The sequence below is a fragment of the Alligator sinensis genome, unplaced genomic scaffold, assembly GCF_000455745.1.
Source record: "Alligator sinensis unplaced genomic scaffold, ASM45574v1 scaffold469_2, whole genome shotgun sequence".
Classification (NCBI taxonomy): domain Eukaryota; kingdom Metazoa; phylum Chordata; order Crocodylia; family Alligatoridae; genus Alligator; species Alligator sinensis.
In genome coordinates this window covers 390,341-403,583 of record NW_005842988.1, presented here as the reverse complement: position 1 = coordinate 403,583, position 13,243 = coordinate 390,341, and the positions used below count along the sequence as shown (strand labels likewise).

Below are 13,243 nucleotides of genomic sequence, written 5' to 3'. Positions count from 1 at the left end.
ACGCTCTTCTCTTCGCGATGAGGATACCAGTCCCCCTCCCCTAGGCCCGTTTATCGCAGCCATCCCCTCTGCCCACTCCTGCCCGTCGTACTGGCTCAGCAGCTGCCTGGGCAAGGCTGCTCAGAAGTGCGAGGAGGGGAGCTCCTGCTCGGGGGCTGGCAGCACTGCCGACAAATAACGCATCATCTTTCTGTGCTTAGGCCTTAGAGGATTTAAGACCAAGTTGGGAGCATTGGGTTATGGCCTGTGCCCACCCTTCAGGAGGCCCGGCGGTCACGTCAGCACTGCGATGACACCGGCAGCCATGGAGCTGACGAGCAGCTGGAGCCTTTGTTTCCAAAGGCTGCAGTGAAGAAGGGGCGCAGGGAGTCGGACCCTGGCGGGATGCTCGGGCCTGGGCAGACTCCCCCGGTCCCCGGAGGCAGGGTGGAGGGCCAGCCGGCCCCGTGCGCTTGTCATGGCAACAAAATGTTATCGGGAGTAAGATTAATCGGAGGTGGGAGGAAGGATCCTCCTGGGATACTCCAGAGGGCGGCTGGGAAATGAGGTCTGCCTCGTCTCTGCGCCCCCCCTTCTGCTTCCACAACTGAGCCAGCCACCACCTTTCACCCCAGTGGATGGTTGCCATAGCAATGAATTCAGGGTGGTGTCAGCCTGTGAATTGGTCAATAAGAGGGAGGCCTGGCTTGTTTTGTTCTCCTTTATTGGACTAGCGCGGCGACGCAGCGTTTCTCCCTGCAGAGGTTTTGCGGCACGTTGTGAATGGAGCTAGTATGTCTGTTTCTGGGAGCGGGAGGGTGCGTGTCGGTTCTGCAGCCGCTGGGCTCTGCTTGGTGCAAGCCCGAGCCGGCAAGGCAGGATCGGCACTGTCTGCGAGGGAGCCTGGCTCCGTCTGAAATCTGAAATGCTACCGTGGGGTTGCAGACTGCAGGAGAGCGGGGAGCCGCAGGCGGAGGGGCCGGAGAGCACAGCGGTGGGGCAGGGCAGGCCTGTGCTGGGGTCTGCCCGCCACGGAAGGGCCAGCCCTGGCGGGTAGATGCAGGCCACTTGTGTCTTTTCCCAACAGGCCATTCATTTTCCTTTCTGTTACTGATTTCCAGCAGTGCCCGGTGGGTGCCACACGCAGCACAGACGTGTCCCCTGCTCTGGCGAGGTTACGTTCACAATCCGGATCGAGCGCACGCTCTCTGTGTGGTCCGGGACCGTGGCACAATACGGCTCCTGCCTGACTGTGCTGCAGAGGTGGCCTGTGCTTCCGCTCTGGGAGGGGACTGCTGTATTTGAACCGGCTCCTGACATTTTGGTACTGGTTTTCATAGTGTAAAGAGCACCGTGTACTCGAGAGGGCATTGCTGGCGCTGGGGTAGAGCCGTGCTTTGGTTACGTTGTGAAAGAGATGTGACTCTCAATTTCCTGTTTCTTAGGTAGCTGGGCCAAGCTCTGCGTCTGCTGCGGAGATGAGACGCTCTCCCGACATGTGAAGTAACCTCTGGTACAAAATCCCAGGAATACCTGTCCTACTCTGGCTTCACTGCTATCAACATATATGCTCAGTTTGTCACCGTGATGGCCTGGGAAGCAAACAGCACCATGGATGTTCTCATGGGTTTCCTACCTCTGGTATTCCTACAGATTTCCTCGCTCGTTGTCACCTCTCTGGCTGTTTGGTCTCCTGATTTATCCTGAGTCGTCCTCGCGCACCTCTTCTCATGACCCTGCCCACTGTGCTGACAGACTGACCTGGGCTAACCTGCCTTCCTGGTGCGGGAGGGTAGCAGCTTTCTCTCCCTCGCAGAGCGGTTACCATGCCTCTGGGAAACCTCCTTCCTGTTCTCTGGTTCCTGGGGGCAGCAGTTCCGGGGGGACTGCAGTATGTCACCTTTTCACACAACACCACCAAATTTCTGCACCTGACTATGGACTCGGTGACTGGGACCCTGTATTTGGGGGCCACAAACTTTCTTTTCCAGCTGATGTCTGACCTATCCTTGGAGAATACGGTTCAGATCGGACCTGTTTTAGACAGCAAGGATTGCCTGCCCCCGGTCGCAAAGCTGGAGTGCCCACAGGCGCACTCCACCGACAACCACAACAAGCTGTTGCTGGTGAACGCAGCACAAGGGGAGCTGATTGTCTGTGGCAGTGTGCACCAGGGGATCTGCGAGAAGAGGAGCCTCACCTCCATCGACCAGGTTCTCTTTCGCCCAGAGAGCCCCGGAGACACGCAGTATGTGGCTGCCAATGACCCAAATATCACAACGGTGGGGCTGGTAGGGTACTCAAAGGACAACATGCCCCTGCTGTTTGTGGGGCGAGGCTACACCAGCCGAGGAGTCGGGGGGGGCATCCCTCCCATCACCACGCGAAACCTCCGGGCTCCTGGCGGGGATGTGCCTGGAGTTGACTCCCATTCCATCTTCTCCTACGAGGAAACAGCAAAGCTGGCCGTGGGACGGCTCTCGGAGTATAACCACCATTTCATTAAGGCCTTTGCCTACCGCACCAGCGTCTACTTCCTGTTTTACCGCCGGGACCTCAAGTCGCAGTCACGGGAGTACAAGACCTACATTTCACGGATCTGCCTGGACGACTCGCATTATTACTCCTATGTGGAGCTGCCGCTGCTCTGCCGGGGTGCGGAGAACACTTACAGCCTCCTGCAAGCTGCCTACGTTGCCCAGCCAGGCAGCAGCCTGGCCAAGGGGAGACTCGGCACCCGGGGAGAGGTGCTTTTCGCCACCTTCTCTGCCTGGCAGGCTTCGTCAGGCAAACTGAGCGAGGAGTCTGCGCTCTGTGTCTACACCATGGAAGAGGTGGACCGCCTGACCACCTGGACTCGGGATGTCTGCTACACCAAGGATGGGAAGTCAGAGGAGGGGGATGAAGTGGCTTATATCGAATATGATGTCAGTTCCAACTGTGTCCAGCTACCAGCGGTAAGTGGCTGTCCTGGGCTTCTTGGGCGATTCCTTTTTGTAACGTGTTGACTTTATACCGCCGCTCTGACAGGATAAACAGGCCTAAAAGCAAGTGCAGCTGCACTTTACTTCTCTTTCAGGGTGACATGTAAGGGTCTCGTGACGGGGAATGTGGGTCTGATGTGTGACTCTTGGGAGATCTGTAGTGGTTGTCTTCTGCGGGGGGTCTGTCTGCCCTTCCAGTGTAAGTCCCATTTTCCAGAAGTGTGTAACGTGCCCTGTTGTGGCTGAGTGCCGGCACCAGCCCCAGGGTCTAGAGGAGCTGGTGTCTGCCTGGAGCCTGCAGACAGTGTGCAGCTCGTACTGTTGCTAGCGTGGGTGGAGGAACAGCCCACACTTTCCAAATGCACATCGCCCTTCTGGCCTTCCTGCCGCAGCTGGCTGGTGCCCAGTGCTCCCCCTCCCCCCTCCAGACTAAAGAACCGGGTTGCAGGCTGGCCTGTGGGATGCACATGGAGGAGCCAGCCTCCGGGCCCTGCTGCCTGCCCAGCAGCAGCCTCGGCACTTGGAAGTGGTGGTTGAAACATCTTGAATCGCAGGCTCCATGATATCTCCGCTCACCTCTAGCCTCTCGGACGGATCGAGGAAGTGCCTGCTTCTTCCACCTGGAGGCAGGCAGGGAGGCTGCCGTGCGTGTTACACTGGCTCCATATTTGGGCTAATGGGAACAGAGAGATCATTTAAATGCAAACCAGTCTCTGGCAGCAGTCCTTCCTTTCCACGTCATAGTCACTAATCCAGGAGAATTTTCTGTTTGTAGAAAAGTTGTCCTGACACCACGGTCCATCGTTTTCTGAGCTCCTATAAAAAGTGCGTGATCCGCTCTAGGCATCCCTTTGATTTCCATGGCAAGGGAGGAGTGGGATAGAGTCACTGCAGGAACGAGGCCAGTGAGTCGGTGGCCAGGAGGGCTTAGCCCTGATTTGGACAGGGCTATCCGTACGTGCTTTTGTCCTGTGATATCAGCAGATTTCTTCAGCTAACCAGGAGTGGACAACATCTCTTCTTGCGTGGTTGACTACCCAGGAGCCCCGTAGCAGCTGCAGAAAATGGTTGAGGTTTCCCCTCTACTCAGTACTGGCAAGTGCTCCAGCATGGTGTTAGGGACGCTGTGAAGCTGGAGCTCGTTTGCTTCACCAGGGTGCTAAAACCTGAAGCCCTTTCCACTTGTGATCAATAAAGGTCATGGACATGCGGTGGTTCTGTAGCATCCTGGAGGCCTCAGGAGCCACTTTGGGAAATGGACTATTACTGCAGTCACTGGGGAGGCTTTAGGACGTCCACTGGAGAACCTGGGGCAGATGAGAAGGCCTGGGGCAGAGGCGGCAGGAGGTGTGGAAGACACTGGGAGCTGAGAAGCTAGGCACCTCTTGGTTTGTGGCCAGCCCTTCACCCAGCTTGTAAGGTCTCCCTCCCGCTCTCCTTGACCCCTGGCCTTCCTGTTCCACCTGCCAAAGGAAAGGAGCAGTGGCTGGAGTCACGCACACCTCAGTTGCCCCTGAAATCCAGCCCTTTTTCTATGCGCCCTTGTCAGGCTGAAGATGTGGAGCAGCAGCAGGAGATGAGTGACTCCAACCCCTGGCTTGGAAGGGGGTAAAACAAACAGCACAGAATCCTGTCTGGATTGGGCTGAACAGGGGAGGGGAAGGAGGGGTTCCCTGCCGCATAACTCCTGGAAAAGTATCCTCGGCTCCTTGCTGCATCACTTGGGCCTATTGTGCTGCAGAAGACATGGGGTCTTTTTAACAAGTGTATCCAATGGCCTGAGGATTTTTTAGCAAAGTTGGTCGTACACTATTGATTGCCACGAAGCGGTTGTCACTACAATTGCAGCTAACAGCATGTAAGCGTCTGTGCCAGCTCCAGCCTGCTCCATTCAGCATGTGAGTGGAAGCGGCTGTCAATGAACATTTTGTCCAGAGGCAGTTTCAGGCTCTGTCAGTTGAAATAGGGCAGCTCATGCATTATTTAAGAATAATGCTAATTTGTTGTATATTTTTTTTCCTGCCTGCAAACCAGCTTGTGGATGGGGGTTATGCTGGAAACCATTTCCCTGCTTAGCACTGGGCTCTATTTTTAGTATATAGGAGATGGACAAACATTAAACAGTTCTCAAACATTTCAGTGCTGTCTGTTCAGCTGGAAAAGTATTTATTCTGTTTCCTGTACATGTCCTGGGAAAAGCCTCTTGTCCCCGGCAAGCTGCTGGAACATTCAGAAAGCCTCCAGGCTTCCTAAGGAGAGGTGGGTTTGGGGCTGGGGTACTGCAGATTCGGCTTCCCAGTGAAATCTTAGTAGTAACCTTGACTGTGCAAAGTCTGCTGGTCTCCCCTTCAGCAAAAGCATGAGTGAGTCAAAGAATTTGGGCATATTTAGGAGAAAATGGAAGGGACATAATAAAACAATCCAAAATGGTAAGCGTAGAGCAGGAGTAGGCAACGTTTTTGGAGTGCGGAGAAAACCACAATGTCTACCTTGGAAGGTGTCGGAGTGCCGGCATGCCAGAAAAACAAAATGAGGCTGCGGGGGGTGGTACATGGCAGGACGCACTGCATATTAGTATATCTAATAATCATAAATGTTGCCTTTGTTGTTGTGTATTCCTTTTTTGTTGAGCATGTTGCAATGAGAGAGAAAAAAGAGACAAATAAGAGAAAGAGGAGAGAGAGAGAAAGAAAAAGGAGAGCAGAGAGAGAACCAGGCACACACACACGGAGAACCACGTGCACAAACGCAGAGAACCAGAACACACCCAGAACAGACACATGCACACACACATCCGGAACCAGACACGTGTGTGCGCACAGACGGACAGAACCAGACCGCAGCAGACCAACGCACAGATCCAGATGCGCGGGTGCGTGGAGCCAGGCTCTTGGGCCACTGGACAGAGTCTGACCCAGCAGTGCCCTGGTCCCTCCAGAGCCCCTGTGCTTCCCTGGGGAGCACAGCCCTCCCGCTGTCCGCTCTGAGGTGCGTGTGTAGTTGCTGCCAGCATGGAGCTGATGCTGGAGCTGTGGAGCCCGGCGCAACTGTTTGCAGCCTGCCCGCTGCCTGCTGCAGATGCCCCAGGTTGGTTACAAACAGCTGCACCGGTCTCCGGAGCCCAGTCATCAGCTCTGCGCCGGCAGCGGGGAAGAGGCCAGGGTTGCACTGCATCAGGCCCCTCCCCCACCGTCCGCTCCAAGGCGCACGCACACCTGCCAGTCTGGAGCCGATGCCAGAGCCCGGAGCAGATGTTTGCAGCCTCCTGGCTGCAACCGGCCCGGGCTCTGGTTAGCTGCTGCCAACTATGGAGCCCAGTCTGCTTGCGGCAGGGCTTGCAGCTTCCCAGCCGCCTGCTGGGAGCAGCCCGGGCTTTGTGGCTGGCAGCAGCTGCCTGGAGCCCAGGCTGGTGGTGGTGTGCCGAGCAAAATGGCCTCACGTGCTGTGCTCGGCACATGTGCTGACCCCTGGTGTCGAGGACAGGCAGATTGGGAGTCCTGTCCCCTCTGTTCCCTAGTCCAAGAGGGGTTTGTCAGTGCAATCAGGTGTCATGTTCTAATTATGCAATATGTGAGAAACAACTTCCCAGGTCATGGGAAGTTGTTTCTCACGTATTGCATAATTGGACTTTGTAGTTCATTGGTATGAGATTTCATTGAGGCAAAGAACTTGGCAAGATTCAAGGAGAGAGCACTGAAGTGCTCAAACTACTTCGTATCAGTGCCTCCTTGTCCCCTGGTACTTCCCTGCCTGTCTGTGTCCATCCATCTTGCCTAATCTTACACTGCGTGTAGGTTGCCCACGCTTCGGGGCAGAGGGTATCTTGTTCTGTTTGCAAACACCTAACACAGTCGAGCCGTGGTGTGTGACCAGGGCTCCCGCTGCTCCAGTATCCCACGCAGACAGGATGGTAATGCCTGGGGAGTGCTGGTTTTGATGCTGTTCTAAAGGCTGAGCTCCATTTTGCACGTAGCAGGTGTTCTTAAACTCTGTATTTGTTTGGAAAGCGCTCAGTAGGTCCTTTCCACAGTTAGACTTGTTCTGTGAGAACAGATTGATTTCTGAGAAGCTACATGCCAATCACTTAATTAGTTTTGGAGTTAAACGTTAATAATAAAACGGGTCACTCAAGAAATGTAATATCTCTGTTGGTCTCCCCTTTGCTCCTAATGAACTTAATCGTGAAATAACACAGACACCTCAAACCACACATGGGGTGACATTAAGTGAAATCTCGTACCCAGACTCCATTACAACCCAGACACTAGGTTGTAATTTCCTAAGTTACTAACAGTTACACGAGAGAAACAAGACTTTCTTAGGGCCATATCTTTTATTGGACCAGCTATGTAGTTGGGATAAAGTTAGAGAAGCTTTCAAATGCAAGGCGTTCTTTGTCAGGTCTGATCACAAGGAGCCAGGCACAGCATAGTGAAAAACAGCAGTGGAAAGAAGTGAGAGAAATGCCCAGGGGAAGCAGATTCACAGTTAGCAGAAGAAAAGCAGCTGCTTACTGGGAAATCAAGGCCTTTCAGAAAGGAGGAGGTCATTCTCTCTTTTCCTGTGTGGAAAGACGTCAGGAATCCAGTAAAATAGAATGTGCCATGAAACCAATATCAGTGTTTAGCCCTTGGTTCTTAGTATCCCATCAGCTTATGAATTCTTGTTCCCAAGTTTGTTTTGTAAAGGTGTTGGGTAGATTTCCCTTGAGCGCAAGGATAGTGCGATCAGAGAGAGAGCGGTTGTTCTTTGAGACGTGCTCCGAATGGTGTGTGCATCTCCATCCTGTATTTATTACGTGAGAGTTCATTCCGGTGCATAGGTGCTGTTTAGTTTCACCCATGTAGTTGCCCTGAGGGCATTTGGTGGTTGGATCGGGTATCTCACATTTGGAGAAAGGCACAGACTCATAGAAAGAAGGACCAGAAGGCACCTGTAAGATCACCAGGTCTGGTCCCCTGCCATGGGCAGGAGGTAAGTGGGCTCAAATGAGCTCAATGAGGTGCTTATCCAGCCTCCTTTTGAACACTGCCAGGGATGGTGACTGCACCACCTCTGCTGGAAGTGTGTTCCAGGTTCTCGTTACCCGTACGGAAAAGTGTTTCTTTATGTCCAGTCAAAACTTTTCCTCGACTAGTTTGTGTCTGTTGGACCATGTCCTCCCAGGGGGAGCTTTTCTGAAAGTTGCTCTCCTAGATCCTGGTGTTCTCCTGTGACATATTTGTAGGCAGCCATCAAGTCACCCCTCAGTCTTCTTTTACTCGGACTGAACAAACCCAGATCCTGAAGTCTCTCCTCATAAGGCTCATCCCCCAGGCCCTTGACCATGTGGGTGACCCTTCTCTGCACCCTTTCGAGCTTGTCCACATCCTTCTTGAAGTGCAGCGCCCAAAACTAGACACAGTACTCCAGCTGTGGCCTCACCAACACCGAATAGAGGGGGAAGAGCACCTTTCTGGATCTATTGGTGATGCATCTGCCCTGCAGCACTGCCCTTAACTCTGCCCTGCGGCACTGCTGAGGGGAAGCACAGGGCAAAATTTGATGCGTTTGACAACTTGGTGTGATGTAATTCTCCTGCCACGGCAGCTCCTGCTGCGCAGCACTGCGTGGAAGTGTCCATGGCTGACTGCAGCCAGCACCTTGGTCCGTCTCTCGGGCAGTTACCTGACCCTGCTTGGGCAATGACAGCTGTTAGGATCCTTCTTCGGGGCTGTGAGACAAGGGGTCGTCCTCCCTGCGCTGCATTGCACAGTTCCTTTGAATCAGACAGGCCCAAGCCCATGCAAAACAATTGAAGACAGAAGGGGGGGATGCCTGTAGTGAAGACACAGGTCTGAGCACAACAGACCTGGTCTCCGCTGCAATGGAGCAGAAGTACTTGGGGGCCTCAGGCCCTTCTGAGTGAAAGGCGCCTTCCTCTGCCACTGCCTGACTGTCAGGTCACGGGTGGGGACAAGACTGATGTGCTTTCAGGGATCTGCAGGCTCAGCTTGTTTGGGGCACATGCCGCCATGACTGGGTGGAAGGGGATAGGGAGAGCAAGCAGTCAATGCATGTAAAGGTCCTTGTTTCTTTTCCTCTGAAGGACACTCTGGATGCATACCCCTGTGGCTCAGACCACACACCCAGCCCCATGGCCAGCCGGTTGCCTCTGGAAGCAGCACCCATTCTGGAGAGGCCGGAGGCCCGCCTGACTGCTGTGGCTGTGAATGCAGAGGAAGGCCACACCATCGCTTTCCTAGGGGACAGTCGAGGACGACTTCACAAGGTAGGAGCTGCCTGGGACGAGCAAAGGGAGAATAGGGCTGTGGGGAGGTCCAGGAGAGGGAAGATGGCATCTGCCTGGGAAGCTTCCCTGCAGCAAGGCTCCTCTCCTTCTGTGTGGGAGGAAGGGTGCATTTGCGGTGCTCGTGGAGAAGCCAGGACTCGGATTTTGATGTCAGCTTTTCCCCTGTCTCTGCAGGAGGCACAATGCTTCACCCTGTGCCTCGGTTTCCCTTTCAATGAACTGCACACAGTCGGGCTGACGCACCTCTCTGGGGCTTGGGAAGGATGCAGACAACCACCATTCCCAAAGCAGAGGGAGATAAGCTGTGCTGACCAGCTGTCATGCTCCCACCACCCCACAGGCTGTTATCGCAGCAGGCTGAGATCACTCTCAGGCCCCAAGAGCATGCCACTTCTGCGGTACGGCAGCCCCACCTGGCGGCCCGTTGCCACAATGGCCATGCTGTCGTTAGGAACCAGCAAAGCGATTTGTGCAAAACCCTTTTCCAGTTACTGCCCTGCCTTAGCCAGCGCCGGGGCTGCTCTGCTTGGCTCTGCAGACAGTGCTAGGCCTTTCCCCACTCATTCCCTGCCTTGGCTCCCTCTTGCTCCTCCTTCAAGAGCCATAATCTCCAAGTCTCATGCCAAGGGGCTGGCTTGTCCCTGACTGGGCTCCGTGCCACCCCCGCCCCCACCAGACACAGCCTGTTCTGAAGAGTCTTGTGGACTCAGCACAGGTCAATTAACAGTTTTATCCGGGAGGTGGAATTCTTACCTGCTCATCCCATTCACCAATCTCCCTCCAGTTCTTTGGGCCTTGCATTCACTTACCAATTCTGCCGCCTGTTTTCTCCTCATCTCTGCCTGCTCTGCCCACCAGCCCCTAGCCTACCTGCAGGCATGCACCCTTGCCTCTCTCACCTGTCTGTTCATCCACTCCCCTGGCTTCCTGCTGGCTCCCCATTATTTATTTTCTTTTCAAGCACCTAGGGGCACTGGTCAAGCTTTGGGACCCCCTTTGACAGGGCAGCACCATTCTGCAGGAAAGCGGCAGCCTCTTCCACAGCGTGTGTGCTGTCTAGGTCATGACAAAATGCAACGGGGAGAACAGACAGAGAGCTGCCCACACGCCCACCCTGTCACTCGCAGCATCTCCCTTTTTCCTGCCTGTCTCCTCAGATCCTGTCTCTTGCAGGTCTACCTCGGTGCAACGGGTGATGCCAGTATATACGCCTCTCTAGTCATCCAGTTAAACAGCGCTGTGAGCGGAGACCTGCTGTTTGACCAGGCACAGCAGCACCTCTACGTCATGACCCAGTCAATGGTGAGAGCAAATGAACCCCCTGCAGCAAAGGGTGGCAGCAGCCAACACTAAGCACTGGGACAGATTTCTTTCGCTGGGACGGGACCGGCCATTTAGGCAACCATTTCTGAAAATTTGTTTCCTTTTTTCATCTCCAGCGCTTGTGGGAGTTAAGAGGAAGTTCAGAGGGCATCAGCGTAGGGGGGTGCTTTTGAGAGAGCAGAAGAAACCAGAAGGCCTGGCTCTGCTGATCTTGAGCTAAGGTTGCCCTAAAGTAATTTTTCTTTCTCTGGCAGGTGGCAAGGGTTCCCCTCTTTGAATGTTCACGGCACTTGAGCTGTGCCTCGTGTTTGGCACTGCGAGATCCGTACTGTGGCTGGTGTGTTCTTCAAGGACGGTAAGATCTTTGGTGACAAAACAGCTGTTCAGCCTTGTTCTCTCCTGTTATTGCAGTCAGCTTTGCTGGAAAACTGCAGGAAGACACAGTACTTTGGTGTGTTTATAAGGCCTTAGGCACTAGGGATTCAGACTGTTTTGAGGTGCGGTGTATGATACAAGTGTCCTCCTTGCTACAGCATGAAACCTTTTCTATCAGCCATCTCCTCTCCACTGCTGCTGCTCCTCTTCTCCTTCAGCCTTTGACACTCTTCTCCATGCCTGGCAGGCCCAGCTCTGACGGGGCTGAGAACTCCAGCTCCCACCAAACACGGTTCCATTCCCACTCACCTAACCCGTCCCTCTCTCTCCCTGTGGAACTTGATGGGGTTCCAGGCACAGCCCTGCGCTCTACTCCTTATCCCTTCTTGCTCACAGGCTTCATTACTACACAGTTAGCAGGGCTACCCCAGGTGACGCCACGGTAAACTGTAAATAGAATTTGCAGAATGGGGTTGTATGCTATCTGATGTGCACCCATCCGTGCCCATGACTGCACATTCCTGTAGCACAGCTGGGGCAGTTGAGGTGACCTCAGGCCCCTGCTTGCTGTCACTCCTGTAGCTAGTGTGTCAGGTTCCCTCACCCCTCCTGCTCAGGAGAGTCCTGCGTAGAAGACAAAGAATGTGCCCCCTCCTCTGTGATGTAGAGCACTGATGGTTTCCTTGCTGTTTCTCTTCAGCTGCAGCCGCCGCTCTGAGTGCCTGAGATCTAGAGTGAGTGACCAGTGGCTCTGGAGCTTCAATTCTACACAGCAGTGCTTGTCTGTCCAGTCGCTAAGTCCAGCTAACATCAGCAGAGAAGAAAAGAGAAATGTGAGCAATAGCTTTCTGCCTGGAGAGCTTCTGTGGTAGCAATGGGGTCTCCTCCCCGCTCTGCATTTGCAGGTGGAGAGCCAGCTTTGGTTCTGATGTAAGCCAGCCCATCTCCTGCTGCCTCCCCTGGCACCTGAGGCACCAAACCTTGGGATTTGTCCCATGCCTGCCCTACACTGGGTGCTTGTGTGTCAGACGGCCCCTGGAGGGGTGGAATCCTTGTGGCCTCATGCAGTCAGATGTATACCCGCGTGATAATATGGGAATGATGCATCTTTGAGATGTTTTACTTGCCTTTTGGCTGCTAATGCAGAACCTCTCCTTGGCTTGGCATGGGGAGCATGCCCCTGCCCCAGGTTGCACCGCACCAGTTATTAAAAGGATTTCAGCATAGTGACAGAAAGTTGTAATCATTAGCTTAATGCCCAACAGCTGCCAGAAAGCCACCAGGACATGGCAGTACCTCCATGATGAGAACTGTGGTGTGCCCAGGGCTGGTGAGAATCTCATTCACATCTAGAGAGCTGAGAGCATAGGTCTAAGTATGTGCTGGCCTACAAGGGGCATTAAGGAATAGGAAGGGGAAGCAGGGCTGAAGATGCTGGATACTGCAGGGAGGGAATCTCTTGTGGCTGAGCAGACCAACACCAAGTTTGTGGGGCTCTTACCACATGAGATGAGGGAAATGCAGCGGTGTTAGCTGAAGGAGTGCACCTTACTCTGTGTCCAATGACTGACTGGCTGATTCTGGTTTGGCAGATATTCCTGACTATCCCGGACCTGCCCTCCCTGCGCGAGGAAGAATCCTACTCATGTTACTTTGAGGACTATGAGAGTCCAGCAGCACTGATAGAGTCAGGCATTGTGTGTCCCTCACCTGACCCCAGCCAGGCACCGACTCTGCAAACAGGAACAGGTCAGTGAAATGCTGCCCATAGAAGACATGTAAGGGAAACAGAAGACTCAGTTCAGCAAGGGAATAACTGCTTGAAACACGAGAGCTTCTCAGGGTGGTTACAGCCGTTTTTCCTCCATGCTGGCACCTTTCCACAGTCCTGTCACACCTACCCACCACATGCCTGTGCCATTCCAGCTTCCCAGACAGTTGGTAGCTGGGAGATCAGGGAAGTGAGAAGCAGAATCTGATTGAGTGGTTTCCTGTGCTCCTGAGTGTGACTCTGAATGTGCCTGGGATTAGGAGTGAGCTGACTGCTCCCATCTCATTTGTCCTGAGGGCACCTTGAGCACACTGAAAAGTTATGGAGGGAGAGAAAACACTTAGAAACACATGGGGGTTGGAAGAGACAGAAAGCAGCTGTTCTCCCTCTGCCTTACGGCTTTTTCAAATGTTCAGAACCTTATAACCCGTTCTTAATTTCCTTTCCCTGGTTAACCGTAGTGAGTTCTCTTAACCTTTCCTTCTGGAGCTGAGATAACTGGATATGTTTAGCTTCCCT

At 53.8% G+C, this 13,243-nt stretch overlaps 1 protein-coding gene across 6 annotated transcripts in view; it reads left to right on the top strand.

Moving 5' to 3' along the window:
* The window catches only part of PLXNB1 (plexin B1), a 62,765-nt gene that overhangs the window by 23,194 nt on the left and 26,328 nt on the right, over nt 1-13,243 (top strand). For 5 of the 6 annotated variants that reach the window (XM_025192957.1, XM_025192961.1, XM_025192959.1 and 2 more), the window contains 6 exons: nt 1,425-2,936; nt 9,052-9,234; nt 10,429-10,557; nt 10,833-10,933; nt 11,654-11,786; nt 12,546-12,702. In XM_025192957.1, coding sequence (XP_025048742.1) covers nt 1,806-2,936; nt 9,052-9,234; nt 10,429-10,557; nt 10,833-10,933; nt 11,654-11,786; nt 12,546-12,702 — 1,834 coding nt within the window. In that variant the 5' untranslated portion in view covers nt 1,425-1,805. Of the gene's footprint in view, nt 1-1,232; nt 1,304-1,424; nt 2,937-9,051; nt 9,235-10,428; nt 10,558-10,832; nt 10,934-11,653; nt 11,787-12,545; nt 12,703-13,243 lie in introns of those variants that run through there. The other variant, XM_025192960.1, reaches the window with a different exon arrangement.